Here is a 17,211-nt window from a genome sequence, read left to right as displayed (position 1 = left end):
GGAACATCAGATAAACCCTCTCAAACATTTTCAGCTAGTTGGCCATCAAAATTGCCCTGTGTGCTAAAAGTGACGTTTTTTTGCAAATGCTTATTGGTTGTGTTTTGGACCTACTGACTTATTATGTCCGTGTTTATGACCTGCTAAACTTTATCAAAACCTAGTTTGCATATCAAGTATTGCCTTAGTTAGCATTTAGTGGTAGATATCAATTGAAACCTCTTTCCTACCAGCTACTAATGTCATTATTCTGCTCCATGCCAAAACCAGTGAGAGCTGCAAACACTTGCTGCCTGCAGAAGATATTCCAATTAGGCGATGTGTGCTGCTCGCATTTGAATATAGTTAATGTGCTTTGTGATTGAGTAGGTTAATTTGTGCATGATTTCTCTATTGTACTACATAATTGATAAATCGTATGCCTCCACTACACTACTTTGATACTCATCAATAAGGGATTAAGAAAGAAGTAGAGGCAATACCCACTGAAAGACAACTGGGTATATGGTTTATACCTGTCTGTGTATGCCCTCCACTTTCCTACATGAGTGTACTGGTATTACGGTTGCTGTCAAAATCCCGAACCTGTCACATACCGAATGACTATAGGTTCACCACTGCGCAAACATGTCTATATCCAGCTAGCAATGAGGAATCGGCCCAGAAGCGGCCCTCTTCCGGGGGGTCGGAACTGATTGCATCGGCCCGGTGTCAGGTGTCGGACTCTGCCCAAAATCGGCAAAAGTACATCGGGCAGTTTCCGTATACTGGAATTCAGCCGCATCTTACCAGAGTCCCCCATGGCAAATTTCAATAAATGTATACAAAATTACCCGATTTAGTCATTTTAAATATGACTATTTTATACATACAAATTAAACCCATCCACACAACAAAAAAAAAACATTTTGTTGGAGGAAACTCCATACACCTGGTGACCGTGTCAGCATGCATGCGCCTGGCCACAGGAGTCACTACAGTGCGATGGGACAAGGACATCCCGGCCGGCAAACCTTCCTCTAACTCGGACGACGCTGGGTCAATTGTGTGTCACCTCATGGGCACAGGTCTCGAACCAGCATCTGTAGCAACGCAGTTTCTTACACTGCGGCACCACTGGGGAGGCTTCATCAACAAAGTTTTTAATGCTTATCAAAGTATGAAAATACTCAAATACTAACGAATGACTGCCCAGAATTGGCCCAAGCCCCAAGTAATACATTCCCTAATCTGTTTCACCTGTTCCTGTGATTGTCTCCACCCCCTTCCAGGTGTCGTTTTTTCCCCCCAGTGTATTTATCCCTGTGTTTCCTGCCTCTCTGTGCCAGTTCGTCTTGTATGTTTAAGTCATGTCAACAAGCGTGGTTTTCCCTGTACTCCTTTTGCTATTCTCCTTTTTCTAGTCCTCCCGATTTTGACCCTTGCCTGTTTCTGGACTGAGTACCCGCCTGCCTGACCATTCTGCCTGCCTTGACCACGGGCCTGTCTGCCACTCTGTACCTCCTGCACTCTGATCTGATTTTGACCTTTTTGCCTGTCCACGAGCATTCTCTTGCCTACCCCTTTGGATGAATAAATATTTAAAGACTCCAATCATCTGCTTCCTGTGTCTGCATCTGGGTCTCGCCTTTTGTCATGATAGGTAGCTCACAACAGAATAGGCCCAAGCTCAATCCCCACATCCTGGCCATAAGTAATACTGCCAACGTCAGCCGAGTCTGACTCTCAGCCGAGTGCCCCGACTCTCAGCCGGAATCGGTCCAGATCCACTGTTCAGGCTGGGTAATAGACAAGGCTGTTAAGATATTTATGTTTCAAGAAAGGAGTGTATATACACTGCTCAAAAAATAAAGGGAACACTTAAACAACACAATGTAACTCCAAGTCAATCACACTTCTGTGAAATCAAACTGTCCACTTAGGAAGCAACACTGATTGACATTACATTTCACATGCTGTTGTGCAAATGGAATAGACAACTGGTGGAAATTATAGGCGATTAGCAAGACACCCCCAATAAAGGAGTGGTTCTGCAGGTGGTAACCACAGACCACTTCTCAGTTCCTGGCTGATGTTTTGGTCACTTTTGAATGCTGGCGGTTCTTTCACTCTAGTGGTAGCATGAGACGGAGTCTACAACCCACACAAGTGGCTCAGGTAGTGCAGCTCATCCAGGATGACACATCAATGCGAGCTGTGGCAAGAAGCTTTGTTGTGTCTGTCAGCGTAGTGTCCAGAGCATGGAGGCGCTACCAGGAGACAGGCCAGTACATCAGGAGACGTGGAGGAGGCCGTAGGAGGGCAACAACCCAGCAGCAGGAACGCTACCTCCGCCTTTGTGCAAGGAGGAGCAGGAGCAGGAGGAGCACTGCCAGAGCCCTACAAAATGACCTCCAGCAGGCCACAAATGTGCATGTGTCTGCTCAAACGGTCAGAAACAGACTACATGAGAGTGGTATGAGGGCCTGAGGTCCACAGGGGGGGTTGTGCTAACAGCCCAACACCGTGTATGACATTTGGCATTTGCCGGAGAACACCAAGATTGGCAAATTCGCCGCTGTGCTCTTCACAGATGAAAGCAGGTTCACATTGAGCACGTGACAGATGTGACAAAGTCTGGAGACGCCGTGGAGAATGTTCTGCTGCCTGCAACGTCCTCCAGCATGACTGGTTTGGCGGTGGGTCAGTCATGGTGTGGGGTGGCATTTCTTTGGAGGGCCGCACAGCCCTCCATGTGCTCGCCAGAGTTAGCCTGACTGCCATTAGGTACCGAGATGAGATCCTCAGACCCCTTGTGAGACCATATGCTGGTGCGGTTGGCCCTGGGTTCCTCCTAATGCAAGACAATGCTAGACCTCATGTGGCTGGAGTGTGTCAGCAGTTCCTGCAAGAGGAAGGCATTGATGCTATGGACTGGCCCGCCCGTTCCCCAGACCTGAATCCAATTGAGCACATCTGGGACATCATGTCTCGCTCCATCCACCAATGCCACGTTGCACCACAGACTGTCCAGGAGTTGGCGGATGCTTTAGTCCAGGTCTGGGAGGAGATCCCTCAGGAGATCATCCGCCACCTCATCAGGAGCATGCCCAGGCATTGTAGGGAGGTCATACAGGCACGTGGAGGCCACACACACTACTGAGCCTCATTTTGACTTGTTTTAAGGACATTACATCAAAGTTGGATCAGCCTGTAGTGTGGTTTTCCACTTTAATTTTGAGTGTGACTCCAAATCCAGACCTCCATGGGTTGATAAATTTGATTTCCATTGATAATTTGTGTGATTTTGTTGTCAGCACATTCAACTATGTAAAGAAAAAAGTATTTAATAAGAATATGTCATTCATTCAGATCTAGGATGTGTTATTTTAGTGTTCCTTTTATTTTTTTGAGCAGTGTATTTGGCCTGGCGAAGCGGTTTTATGAGGTGACTGAATGGAAGCGGATAATGGGTTTTATACTCGGCTGGTCTCGGGAAGAAATGTGGAGTCCTCAATGTCTGAGACCAAGTACAAATGTATCTGACACCGAGAGAAGACGATGACACTCAATATGACAAGACTAAGACTCGATATGTGGTCTCAATACCGGACTCAAAACCAGTACTTGCTGCATTATGTAGGTAGCTAGATTAAAAACATTCGCTCCACAGGTAGTAAAACATTCGCTCCACAGGTAGTATCACATTCCACAGGTATGCTCCACAGGTAGTATCACATTTTCATTTCATTTCATTACAGTCCCAACGGTGTGATTTGTTTGATCGTAGCTAGCTACATAGCTAGCTACATAGCCGTCTTTGTTTCAAAGATAATTGTGTAGTCTAGAGCGATTTTCTAGGTTAGCTAGCCAGCTATTGTCGTTCTCCTAACGCAACGTAACGTAACCAACACTGCTAGCTAGCCAGCTAGCCCCTGAATAGCAGCATTGTAGAAACTTCACACTCAACGGAACGACTTGATTAGGGTAGTGTCAACAACGCAGCTAGCCTACCTCAGCAGTACTGTATCATTTTAATCATTTTAGTCAATTAGATTCTTGCTACGTAAGCTTAACTTTCTGAACATTCGAGACGTGTAGTCCACTTGTCATTCCAATCTCCTCTGCATTAGCGTAGCCTCTTCTCTAGCCTGTCAACTATGTGTCTGTCTATCCCTGTTCTCTCCTCTCTGCACAGACCATACAAACGCTCCACACCGCATGGCCGCGGCCACCCTAATCTGGTGGTCCCAGCGCGCACGACCCACGTGGAGTTCCAGGTCTCCGGTAGCCTCTGGAACTGCCGATCTGCGGCCAACAAGGCAGAGTTCTTCTCAGCCTATGCCTCCCTCCAGTCCCTCGACTTCTTGGCACTGACGGAAACATGGATCACCACAGACAACACCGCTACTCCTACTGCTCTCTTCGTCCGCCCACGTGCTCTCGCTCACCCCGAGAGCTTCTGGTCAGCGGGGTGGTGGCACCGGGATCCTCATCTCTCCCAAGTGGTCATTCTCTCTTTCTCCCCTTACCCATCTGTCTATCGCCTCCTTTGAATTCCATGCTGTCACAGTTACCAGCCCTTTCAAGCTTAACATCCTTATCATTTATCGCCCTCCAGGTTCCCTCGGAGAGTTCATCAATGAGCTTGATGCCTTGATAAGCTCCTTTCCTGAGGACGGCTCACCTCTCACAGTTCTGGGCGACTTTAACCTCCCCACGTCTACCTTTGACTCATTCCTCTCTGCCTCCTTCTTTCCACTCCTCTCCTCTTTTGACCTCACCCTCTCACCCTCCCCCTACTCACAAGGCAGGCAATACGCTCAACCTCATCTTTACTAGATGCTGTTCTTCCACTAACCTCATTGCAACTCCCCTCCAAGTCTCCGACCACTACCTTGTATCCTTTTCCCTCTCGCTCTCATCCAACACTTCCCACACTGCCCCTACTCGGATGGTATCGCGCCGTCCCAACCTTCGCTCTCTCTCCCCCGCTACTCTCTCCTCTTCCATCCTATCATCTCTTCCTCTGCTCAAACCTTCTCCAACCTATCTCCTGATTCTGCCTCCTCAACCCTCCTCTCCTCCCTTTCTGCATCCTTTGACTCTCTATGTCCCCTATCCTCCAGGCCGGCTCGGTCCTCCCCTCCCGCTCCGTGGCTCGACGACTCATTGTGAGCTCACAGAACAGGGCTCCGGGCAGCCGAGCGGAAATGGAGGAAAACTCGCCTCCTGCGGACCTGGCATCCTTTCACTCCCTCCTCTCTACATTTTCCTCCTCTGTCTCTGCTGCTAAAGCCACTTTCTACCACTCTAAATTCCAAGCATCTGCCTCTAACACTAGGAAGCTCTTTGCCACCTTCTCCTCCCTCTTGAATCCTCCTCCCCCCTCCCCCTCCTCCTCTCTGCAGATGACTTCGTCAACCATTTTGAAAAGAAGGTCGACGACATCCGATCCTCGTTTGCTAAGTCAAACGACACCGCTGGTTCTGCTCACACTGCCCTACCCTGTGCTCTGACCTCTTTCTCCCTCTCTCTCCAGATGACATCTCGCGTCTTGTGACGGCCGGCCGCCCAACAACCTGCCCGCTTGACCCTATCCCCTCCTCTCTTCTCCAGACCATCTCCGGTGACCTTGTCCCTTACCTCACCTCGCTCATCAACTCATCCCTGACCGCTGGCTACGTCCCTCCCGTCTTCAAGAGAGCGAGAGTTGCACCCCTTCTGAAAAAACCTACACTCGATCCCTCCGATGTCAACAACTACAGACCAGTATCCCTTCTTTCTTTTCTCTCCAAAACTCTTGAACGTGCCGTCCTGGCCAGCTCTCCCGCTATCTCTCTCAGAATGACCTTCTTGATCCAAATCAGTCAGGTTTCAAGACTAGTCATTCAACTGAGACTGCTCTTCTCTGTATCACGGAGGCACTCCGCACTGCTAAAGCTAACTCTCTCTCCTCTGCTCTCATCCTTCTAGACCTATCGGCTGCCTTCGATTACTGTGAACCATCAGATCCTCCTCTCCACCCTCTCCGAGTTGGGCATCTCCGGCGCGGCCCATGCTTGATTGCGTCCTACCTGACAGGTCGCTCCTACCAGGTGGCGTGGCGAGAATCTGTCTCCTCACCACGCGCTCTCACCACTGGTGTCCCCAGGGCTCTGTTCTAGGCCCTCTCCTATTCTCGCTATACACCAAGTCACTTGGCTCTGTCATAACCTCACATGGTCTCTCCTATCATTGCTATGCAGACGACACACAATTAATCTTCTCCTTTCCCCTCTGATGACCAGGTGGCGAATCGCATCTCTGCATGTCTGGCAGACATATCAGTGTGGATGACGGATCACCACCTCAAGCTGAACCTCGGCAAGACGGAGCTGCTCTTCCTCCCGGGAAGGACTGCCCGTTCCATGATCTCGCCATCACGGTTGACAACTCCATCGTGTCCTCCTCCCAGAGCGCTAAGAACCTTGGCGTGATCCTGGACAACACCCTGTCGTTCTCAACTAACATCAAGGCGGTGGCCCGTTCCTGTAGGTTCATGCTCTACAACATCCGCAGAGTACGACCCTGCCTCACACAGGAAGCGGCGCAGGTCCTAATCCAGGCACTTGTCATCTCCCGTCTGGATTACTGCAACTCGCTGTTGGCTGGGCTCCCTGCCTGTGCCATTAAACCCCTACAACTCATCCAGAACGCCGCAGCCCGTCTGGTGTTCAACCTTCCCAAGTTCTCTCACGTCACCCCGCTCCTCCGCTCTCTCCACTGGCTTCCAGTTGAAGCTCGCATCCGCTACAAGACCATGGTGCTTGCCTACGGAGCTGTGAGGGGAACGGCACCTCAGTACCTCCAGGCTCTGATCAGGCCCTACACCCAAACAAGGGCACTGCGTTCATCCACCTCTGGCCTGCTCGCCTCCCTACCACTGAGGAAGTACAGTTCCCGCTCAGCCCAGTCAAAACTGTTCGCTGCTCTGGCCCCCCAATGGTGGAACAAACTCCCTCACGACGCCAGGACAGCGGAGTCAATCACCACCTTCCGGAGACACCTGAAACCCCACCTCTTTAAGGAATACCTAGGATAGGATAAAGTAATCCTTCTCCCCCCTTAAAAGACCTAGATGCACTATTGTAAAGTGGCTGTTCCACTGGATGTCTTAAGGTGAAAGCACCAATTTGTAAGTCGCTCTGGATAAGAGCGTCTGCTAAATGACTTAAATGTCTTAAATGTTAATTAGCTAAATAGCCAGCCAATAGCTAGCAAGCTAAATGAGATCCTTTGAAAAGAGAACTAACAAGCAAAGCAGTTTAGCTAATCTAGATGTCTTCCCAGTTCAGTGTTTTAGATGGTTAGCTGGTATAAAATGAAAATAGCCTTGTCATTTTTGTTGTTTTTAGATGCAATGTGCTTACCATTTTGATGTGGGAAAATAGATATTCTTGTGTGCGTGTTAGCGCTTTTTCTTTTTGATTTGAATTGAGTTTTTGTATTGGGGTCAATGAGTGTCGAATTTGGTCAACAAAAACCTTTATGGCTTATTTGCTACGTTTGGTTTATTTGACCGAAAATACATTTGGCAACGCTTAAGTTGTTATGAGTGTGCTAATATAAGTAGGACCCATGACATTCCGACAACTTTGAGAAAAAACACTTTACATCGGAGTCGTCTTGATGGCTATGCATATTAATGACATTAGGCTTGTAGCCTATAGCATCTCTCTCCATTGAATACAGGCGGTTGAAGTCAACAACCCTCATCGAATATTCAAAAAGGATTACAATGACGAGATGTATCCACCAATCCAAAGAGAGGATAGGCGGGAGCTAGACAGCCCACCGTGCCGCTTTGTGGACAACTCCTATTGTTAGAGCAGAGAGACGTGTCTTGTCAGTATGTTTATAATCGTTGCTTGAGTTCTCGCTTCGCCTCTTCTTGTCTTGTGTGACTCACAAAATGTCAGTTAATTACTATAGCTCCCTCCTTGGGCCAATCAGTGTAATTTTGTTTAAATGCTGGATCTCTATGGCAACCTTTAAAAAGATGAATGTGTTGCTTCAAACTTCCTGCAACTGTGTGGCAAATTTGCTGCAAACTAAATAGTGTGCCACAAAAAGTTGCAAATGTTTGCCACTAGTGATAAACATTTCACCAGAGGATTTTTACTTGCAAACAATTCTCTTAAGAATCTATTTGAATCTGTAGTAACAATATTTATTGCCACTAGTGGCAAACAGTTTACCAGAAGACCAGCATCCGTCGATGACCAATCAGGGGGATTAGAAAAATCTGTTGGAAAATGGAAACCGAGCTATCCAGCTAGCTACCTACCAAAGTTGTCCTGTGAGTGTCTAATTTATTTATTAAACTTCCTAATAAACTTTTAAATTGAGTTAGCTAAGTCATGTTTTATGGCATAAAGTTTCAATCGGCAGCTCTACTGATTTGCTAGCGCTTAGCTAGTGGATGTTAGCTATCATTTTTGCACAATTAATGTGATTGCTAGCTAGCTAAGGATTTTCCTAAATACATTTTTAGGTGAATATGTTGCTCTTTTTTAAAATAAATTCATGTCAATATGCCAGTGTCAGTGTTCAGTAGCATGTTAGCTAGCACAACAGCTAAGGTGGCAACAATATGAGATGACTTGACATCAAAGCAACTTAACTTTTGCAGATCGTTACCCTTCCTGAACCCGTGGTGTTGGAAGAGGCTGTTTTGGGAGGATGCATCAACATCCTAGAAATATGTTTGTGGTGCACTCACTCATAACACTTTTTTCTGATATGAGTGTATCGTCTTAAAGCTTGATACGATAAGCAAATGCATGTATTACTCTAGTAGCTAGTGCATCTTGATCATGTCTTGTTTCTTCTCTCTTTCTAGAAGCAATCAGTTACAAGGCAAAGAGACAGGCCTTCAATCAAAACTGAGGACATAGAAATGTGTCCACTAGGTCAAGGCTTCTTGCATGCATGGCTTTGAGATGTAAAGTTAACGATAATTCACTTTGGAAAAATAATATGAATTGCCATATTATGCATAACTCAATTTTATGTTGCTTTTCTTTCACCCAAGCCTTATACACCTGAGTCAGGAAGAATAATCTGGCAGACATATCAGTGTGGATGACGGATCACCACCTCAAGCTGAACCTCGGCAAGACGGAGCTGCTCTTCCTCCCGGGGAAGGACTGCCCGTTCCATGATCTCGCCATCACGGTTGACAACTCCATTGTGTCCTCCTCCCAGAGCGCTAAGAACCTTGGCGTGATCCTGGACAACACCCTGTCGTTCTCAACTAACATCAAGGCGGTGGCCCGTTCTTGTAGGTTCATGCTCTACAACATCCGCAGAGTACGACCCTGCCTCACACAGGAAGCAGCGCAGGTCCTAATCCAGGCACTTGTCATCTCCCGTCTGGATTACTGCAACTCGCTGTTGGCTGGGCTCCCTGCCTGTGCCATTAAACCCCTACAACTCATCCAGAACGCCGCAGCCCGTCTGGTGTTCAACCTTCCCAAGTTCTCTCACGTCACCCCGCTCCTCCGCTCTCTCCACTGGCTTCCAGTTGAAGTCGCATCCGCTACAATACCATGGTGCTTGCCTACGGAGCTGTGAGGGGAACGGCACCTCAGTACCTCCAGGCTCTGATCAGGCCCTACACCCAAACAAGGGCACTGCGTTCATCCACCTCTGGCCTGCTCGCCTCCCTACCACTGAGGAAGTACAGTTCCCGCGCAGCCCAGTCAAAACTGTTCGCTGCTCTGGCCCCCCAATGGTGGAACAAACTCCCTCACGACGCCAGGACAGCGGAGTCAATCACCACCTTCCGGAGACACCTGAAACCCCACCTCTTTCAGGAATACCTAGGATAGGATAAAGTAATCCTTCTCACCCCCTCCCCCCTTAAAAGATTTAGATGCACTATTGTAAAGTGGCTGTTCCACTGGATGTCTTAAGGTGAACGCACCAATTTGTAAGTCGCTCTGGATAAGAGCATCTGCTAAATGACTTAAATGTAATGTAAAAAGAGACAATAGTCATATTTTAAAAAGAACATGAATTGCCATATTAGGTATACCTCAATTTGAGGTGGCTTTTCTTTCACCCAAGCCTTATACACCTGAGTCAGGAAGAAGAAACAACTAGTAAATGACTGTCTCCATGTACTTGACCTGCAGACTCACCAGACATGCCACCCATTGAACATGTTTGGCAATCTCTGGATCAACGTGTATGACATGTTCCAGTTTCCACCAATATTCAGCAACTTAGCACAGCCATTGAAGAGGAGTGGGACAACATTCCACAGGCCACAATCAACAGCCTGATCAACTCTATGCGAAGGAGATGTGTCACGCTGCATTAGGCAAGTGTTGACCAACAGATGCATATCTGTATTTCCAGTCATGTGAAATCCATAGATAAGGGCCTAATGAATTGTTTTCAATTGACTGAATTTCTTAAATGAACTGTAACCCTGTAAAATATTTGACATTGTTGCATGTTGGTTTTATTTTTGTTCAGTGTATAGAATGCCAGTTTCAGTGAGAAGCATAGCAACATCAAGGCAACTTTGTAATATCTGACCCTGTTTTCCACTGGTTGAAAGCTATTGCTCGGTTTTCACTTGGCTCATGTAAATTCTGTAGTTTCCCCTTTAACCATCTTAAGGTCAAAATCCCCATAGTGTTCCCATTTCTCTCATGTAAATGTTGTATCTACATCAATAGATTCGGGAAATATCCCATCTTTTCTTCACTAGCATTGAGACATCTGTGGCATTGTGTTGTGTGACAAAACTACACATGTTAGCATGTCCTTTTATTATCCCCAGCACAATGTGCACCTGTGTAATGATCATGCTTGTTTAATCAATGTCTTGGTGTGACCCACCCGCCGGGTGGATGGATTATCTTGGCAAAGGAGAAATGCCCACGAACAAGGATGTTAACAAATATGTGCACATGAGAGAAATAAATAATAAATCAATTTGTGCGTATCAAACATTTCTGGGATATTTTATTTCAGCTCACATGGGACCAACACTTTACATGTTGCGTTAATTTTTGTTTTTTGTATGTTTAGTTGTCTTTGTGAGAAGTAAGTTTATTTAAAATGACGTGATTTGGTTTATGTAGATACATTTAAATGTTAACACACAGTAACCAAAAATTGGATTTTATTTGCATATTCATACAGTTTGAAACAAATTTGCAAACAGTAGAATGTTCGCCACAAGTTTCCCCATAATTGTTTTCCAGAAGTTCACAATTCGCCACAAAACGAATTTGCATGTGAAAAAGGTTTTTTTTCCCAGTAAGGGAAGACGCATCATTCACCCAAGTTTACTAAAAATGGGCCAGTGCTGTCAGACATCGCGTGTGACTAACGTACGAACAGACAAGAGACCGATCTAGTCCCCTTCCCATAATGGTGTACAAGCAACAGAACATGTTACACAAAACAGTCTTTATTTCTTAAATATAATGGAAACGGTACAAAGCTGGAATGAATGAATGGTTATTTGCGTATGTGTGTGTGTTGCAGCATGCAGTCAGTGGTTGAGTCCCTCAGGGTGGTGTGGTCCTGTAAAGCTGGTCCAGTTTGCGTCGCAGCATGTTGTAGTTGTCCCGGGTGCCTGGGGCTTCTGGATCTATCTTCAGAGACAGCTCGTAGTGCTTCTTCGCCAGCTCCAGCTTCCCCCAGCGATGGTACAGCACCGCTGAGATGGAGGGGAGAGAGAGGAGAGACACAGTCATATTATTGTGAGGCCAAAGACACGGTGTGGAACACTCAGAATAAACATGCCTCTGATTTTGAGAATAAGGAATCACAATTCATGTCAGCCTCTTCGTGACATTTCTACATGCAACGTTCTACCTTGTACCTACTGAAGGTGGCCCATGCATTTACTTCATATGATGTTTGACCAATAATGTTTCTAACTGTTACTCTTGCTTGAGACCAAACCCATCACATTATCCCAAAATTATTCATTAAACACATCACATTGAGATATTATGGATTTATTTATGTGTCTTAATACAAAAGACAAATATACTGTATATGAAAAACATTTATATGGGTCTATAAGAACTACGGTTCGACATCAAACGTATCTCGGAACCCACTGGTCTTACCCAGATTGCCATGGCAACTGGCAGCATTTGGGTTGATCCTCAGAGCCTGGAGGAAGAAGCCTTCGGACTCCTGATTGGGCACAAAACACAGGACATGTTTCAGTGTGTGTGGGTGTCTGGCTGCATTAGGAGTGCGGTCACACACACACCTGTACCCCTGCACATTGACTCGGTACCAGTACCCCCTGTATATAAGCCTCATTAGTTATTTTATAGTGTTAATTTTTTATTTTTTACTTTAGTTTATTTAATTAATATTTTCTTAATTAACTATATTTTCTTAAAACTGCATTCTTGGTAAAGGGCTTGTAAGTAATCATTCCATGGTAAGGGTTACACCTGTTGTATTTGGCGCATGTGACAAATAAATTTGATTTGAGTCCCAAAAAATAGTTTAAATCCCAATGACTTCATGCGGTTAAGTCTGTTTCTGTGGTAACATGGACTCTTAACCACGTGATGAAAATGTGTTGCTCCTTGCAGAAACGAGCAAGGTGTTGTAGCAAACGAGTGTTAGGTTGCAGCACACACACACAGAAATATAATGAACAGGCTTACAACCTCTAACCCTGGAAATGTGACTGGTAAACTCATGGGTACACTCGCAATGGCTGCCTGGTATTGTGATACAATCATTTCCATGGTAATGTAGAATGTTCATTCAAATGATGTTCAAATGATGTTAAAAAATGCAATGGAATGTATTTTTTGTAATGTCAGTTGAGTTCAATCAACAAATCACAGCACAAATAGACAGGTACACTTCCTGGTTTCAGTTCCTGCTTTACTCCTAGCTTGAAGATAAAAGTTAGGACTCCATGTGAAAGCTTTAAGAAAATAAACATTCACATGACCAGCGCCGTTGCTAACTTGCATAGCTAGTCCCATTGCTGCAAAAAGTTATGGGGTATTAGAATCCTCCTCCTTGTTATCTTCAACCTAGCTTTTCTCCTTTGCTGCTATACTTGCAATTGCCAGTCCAGCCATTATGCCATCATTGACTTGAATGAGGACGTCCATTTCATTCATTCTATTTCTATGGCAACTCATGCAGTCAGGAGCGGAGAGGAGAAAATGTGTCTTAATCATATGATTAGATTATTTTTTACTAAATTGCTATTCCAACAGTTGAAACGTGACCGCGGTCATTTGGCTGACCAATTACTGTCATCCAAAATTTCATGACCGTCACAGCCCTAGTTGAGGTAAATTATTGTAAGTAATTTCTCTCTCTGGGCTTACTGACCTTATACTTCTGTAGTTTGCCCAGGACGTTGGCCAATGAGAACATGATGGTGTGGTCGTTAGGGAGGAGCTTTAGGGCCTCTCGGCCAATTGCCTCCGCCTGGGCTAGGTTGCCTAGACGACAGGAGAGAGAAGGGAAAGACATGAGAAGGACAGACGGATAGTCAGACACTGACAAGCGAGATTGAACTTGCTAGTTCAAAGCCTGTGGACATGCAAGGTGGAAATCCAAGTCATGAGGAGAACAAAGTTTAAAACCGTCAGACTACAAGACAGCTTTAAAAGTCTTAATTGGAAGTCGATGCATTCACAGAATACAAATGTCAACTGCTTGTACGAACGTACAGAGCTTTAAAGCAAGTGCTTAGACCTTTATACAATAGATAAAATTATGAAACCCAATATAAACTGAGCGCCCAGTGTGCGTGTACATGTGTGTGTTGTCTGTGGTGTGTAGAGCAGAGTTTTTCCTCTCCACACATGGAAGAGCGCTTTAGCTTCCTAATTAGGAGCTGAACACAAGGACCACTGGCTTATTGATCTCTGTCAGACCTGTCTGACCAGGGAGGGAAGGTGGGAAGGAGAGAGATAGAGGAAGGGAAGGTGGGAGGGAGAGAGAGCTAGATGGAAAGAGGCCCGAGTCATGCTCTGCGTGCACATGTGTGTGCTATATGTGTGCACATAAACTTAGCAAAAAAAGAAACATCCCTTTTTCAGGACCCTGTATTTCAAAGAGAATTTGTAAAAATCCAAATAACTTCACAGATTTTCATTGTAAAGGGTTTAAACACTGTTTCCCATGCTTGTTCAATGAACCATAAACAATTAATGAACATGCACCTGTGGAACGGTCGTTAAGACACTAACAGCTTACAGACGGTAGGCAATTAAGGTCACTATTATGAAAACTTAGGACACTAAAGAGGCCTTTCTACTGACTCTGAAAAACACCAAAAGAAAGATGCCCAGGGTCCCTGCTCATCTGCGTGAATGTGCCTTAGCCATGCTGCAAGGAGGCATAAGGACTGCAGATGTGGCTAGGGCAATAAATGACAATGTCCGTACTGTGAGACATCTAAGACAGCGGGACGGACAGCTGATCATCCTCACAGTGGTAGACCACGTGTAACAACACCAGCACAGGATCGGTACATCCAAACGTCACACTTGCGGGACAGGTACAGGATGGCAACAACAACTGCCCGAGTTACACCAGGAATGCACAATCCCTCCATCAGTGCTCAGACTGTCCGCAATAGGCTGAGAGAGGCTGGACTGAGGGCTTGTAGGCACGTTGTAAGGCAGGTCCTCACCAGCAACAACGTCGCCTATGGGCACAAACCCACCGTCGCTGGACCAGACAGGACTGGCAAAAAGTGCTATTCACTGACGAGTCACAGTTTTATCTCACCAGTGGTGATGGTCCGAGTCGCATTTATCGTTGAAAAAATTAGCATTACACCGAGGCCTGTACTCTGGAGTGGGATCGATTTGGAGGTGGAGGGTCCGTCATGGTCTGGAGTGGTGTGTCACAGCATTATCGGACTGAGCTAGTTGTCGTTGCAGGCAATCTCAATGCTGTGCGTTACAGGGAAGACATCCTCCTCCCTTGTGTGATACAATTCCCGCAGGCTCATCCTGACATGACCCTCCAGAATGACAATGCCACCAGCCATACTGCTTGTTCTGTGCGTGATTTCCTGCAAGACAGAAATGTCAGTGTTTTGCCATGGCCAACGAAGAACCCGGATCTCAATCTGATTGAGCACGTCTGGGACCTGTTGGCTCAGAGGGTGAGGGCTAGGGCCATTCCCCCCAGAAATGTCCGGGAACTTGCAGGTGCCTTGGTGGAAGAGTGGGTAACATCTCACAGCAAGTACGGGAACATCTGGTGCAGTCCATGAGGAGGAGATGCACTGCAGTACTTAATGCAGCTGGTGGCCACACCAGATACTGACTGTTACTTTTGATTTTGACCCCCCTTTGCTCAGGGACACATTATTCAATTTATGTTCATCATGTCTGTGGAACTTGTTCAGTTTATGTCTCAGTTGTTGAATCTTGTTATGTTCATACAAATATTTACACATGTTAAGTTTGCTGAAAATAAACAGGGTTGACAGTGAGAGGATGATTCTTTTGTTGCTGAGTGTATGTGTGCTAGCTCAGCTTTGTCTCTGTGCAATAAAAGAGAATAAAGGAAGCACACCCCAGTTACTTTATGTTTTTTTGGTGACATGTAGTCTTGGCAGATTTGGGGAAGAAATTATGGGGAGAGGGGTTAGAGGAGGGGGATTCTGAATTCTGAGGGGGCACTTCTCTGTGTCTGCCTTGCGTTTGATCATGGGCATGCTGGCTGGCGATTGGATGGTACTAGGGCCCTCCTGGGAGACCCCGCCCCCCTCGGGAGAGGCTTCTGACAAAAGCGGCGCCAACGTCTGGAAATCAGCGCATTCTCCACACGGCAGGGAAGAGTGCCTTTGGAAAACTCCACACACAAAGCTTTAATACATAAATTTCAAGCATTGCCGGTTCCTGCTCTTCCAGTCTAATCACATTGGGCGCTTAGATCAAATTTCCCCCCATTTTTTCTTTTTTTATCTTTGTCTCTGTCTTCACTGCTGTTAACGTAAAGAAACAATCTTTGAACAACTGTGCGTACGGATGAATGAGTAAAAATGAGGCATTTGACTAACTCTGCGGCGCATGTAATCAATGGAAATTCATCCATTACTCAACTATTAAAGATTGATTTTGAATATCCAAAATAGTTTGGGCACAAAACAAAGCAAGTGATGGGTATTGTCACTCATAGTATCTCCCATTAGACAGCAACTGTGGTGAGTGTGTCAAAGTGTGTGTTAGTGGTGTGTGTGTGTGTGTGTGGTACGCACATGGCTCTAAAGAACGACCATTTTGGTTGCTTATGCTCCTAGATACATGCTCCCAGATAATAATTGTTGTAATGATAGTCTTCATTGTGCAGTTGTTTCCAAGTGCCCTAGAGAAGAATGTGACATGTAAAGAATGTTAAAGAATTCATCAGTGACTTGTACTTCAATCCAAAGCCCACATGTAAAGAATGTTAAAGAATTCATCAGTGACTTGTACTTCAATCCAAAGCCTACATGTAAAGAATGTTAAAGAATTCATCAGTGACTTGTACTTCAATCCAAAGCCTACATGTAAAGAATGTTAAAGAATTCATCAGTGACTTGTACTGCAATCCAAAGCCTACATGTAAAGAATGTTAAAGAATTCATCAGTGACTTGTACTGCAATCCAAAGCCTACATGTAAAGAATGTTAAAGAATTCATCAGTGACTTGTACTTCAATCCAAAGCCCACATGTAAAGAATGTTAAAGAATTCATCAGTGACTTGTACTTCAATCCAAAGACCACATTTAAAGAATGTTAAATAATTCATCAGTGACTTGTACTGCAATCCAAAGCCTACATGTAAAGAATGTTAAAGAATTCATCAGTGACTTGTATTTCTTGCAACTTTCCTGAGACGTATTCAATTCCAAATTAAATGTTAACTGTAAAGTAAACTTACCTGGCACAATAATATGATTTTATGATGATCTGTGTCGATCGAGTGTCTTGTTTTATAAACAGAATTGAAATTAAATATAGGCAAATATACCCTGCAAAACATGTTTTATTTTCTTCCCCAGAACTCAAATGTGGTCTCCTGATGTGGTTTAAGCATTCTTGTGGACTTAAGAGAAACCACAAAATTGGATGTTCTATTAAAAAAGGTATGATTTTGAGAGTGAAAACCTGAAGAAAAGAAAACTAGGGAAATCAGAAACACGGAGGGAAAAAAACTAGACCATT

At 45.3% G+C, this 17,211-nt stretch overlaps 1 protein-coding gene across 3 annotated transcripts in view; it reads right to left on the bottom strand.

Moving 5' to 3' along the window:
- Positions 1-10,984: 10,984 nt before the first annotated feature.
- Positions 10,985-17,211, bottom strand: part of tmtc4 (transmembrane O-mannosyltransferase targeting cadherins 4) — a 40,703-nt gene continuing 34,476 nt past the window's right edge. For 2 of the 3 annotated variants that reach the window (XM_065026068.1, XM_065026108.1), the window contains 3 exons: positions 13,369-13,481; positions 12,123-12,192; positions 10,985-11,704 (listed from right to left, as the gene is read on the bottom strand). In XM_065026068.1, the coding sequence (XP_064882140.1) occupies positions 11,553-11,704; positions 12,123-12,192; positions 13,369-13,481 (335 nt within the window). In that variant the 3' untranslated portion in view covers positions 10,985-11,552. Of the gene's footprint in view, positions 11,705-12,122; positions 12,193-13,368; positions 13,482-17,211 lie in introns of those variants that run through there. The other variant, XM_065026161.1, reaches the window with a different exon arrangement.

Source organism: Oncorhynchus nerka, linkage group LG1 (assembly GCF_034236695.1).
Source record: "Oncorhynchus nerka isolate Pitt River linkage group LG1, Oner_Uvic_2.0, whole genome shotgun sequence".
Classification (NCBI taxonomy): Eukaryota; Metazoa; Chordata; class Actinopteri; order Salmoniformes; family Salmonidae; genus Oncorhynchus; species Oncorhynchus nerka.
The sequence above is the reverse complement of the archived record's forward strand: the minus strand, read 5'-3'. Positions and strand labels throughout refer to the sequence as shown.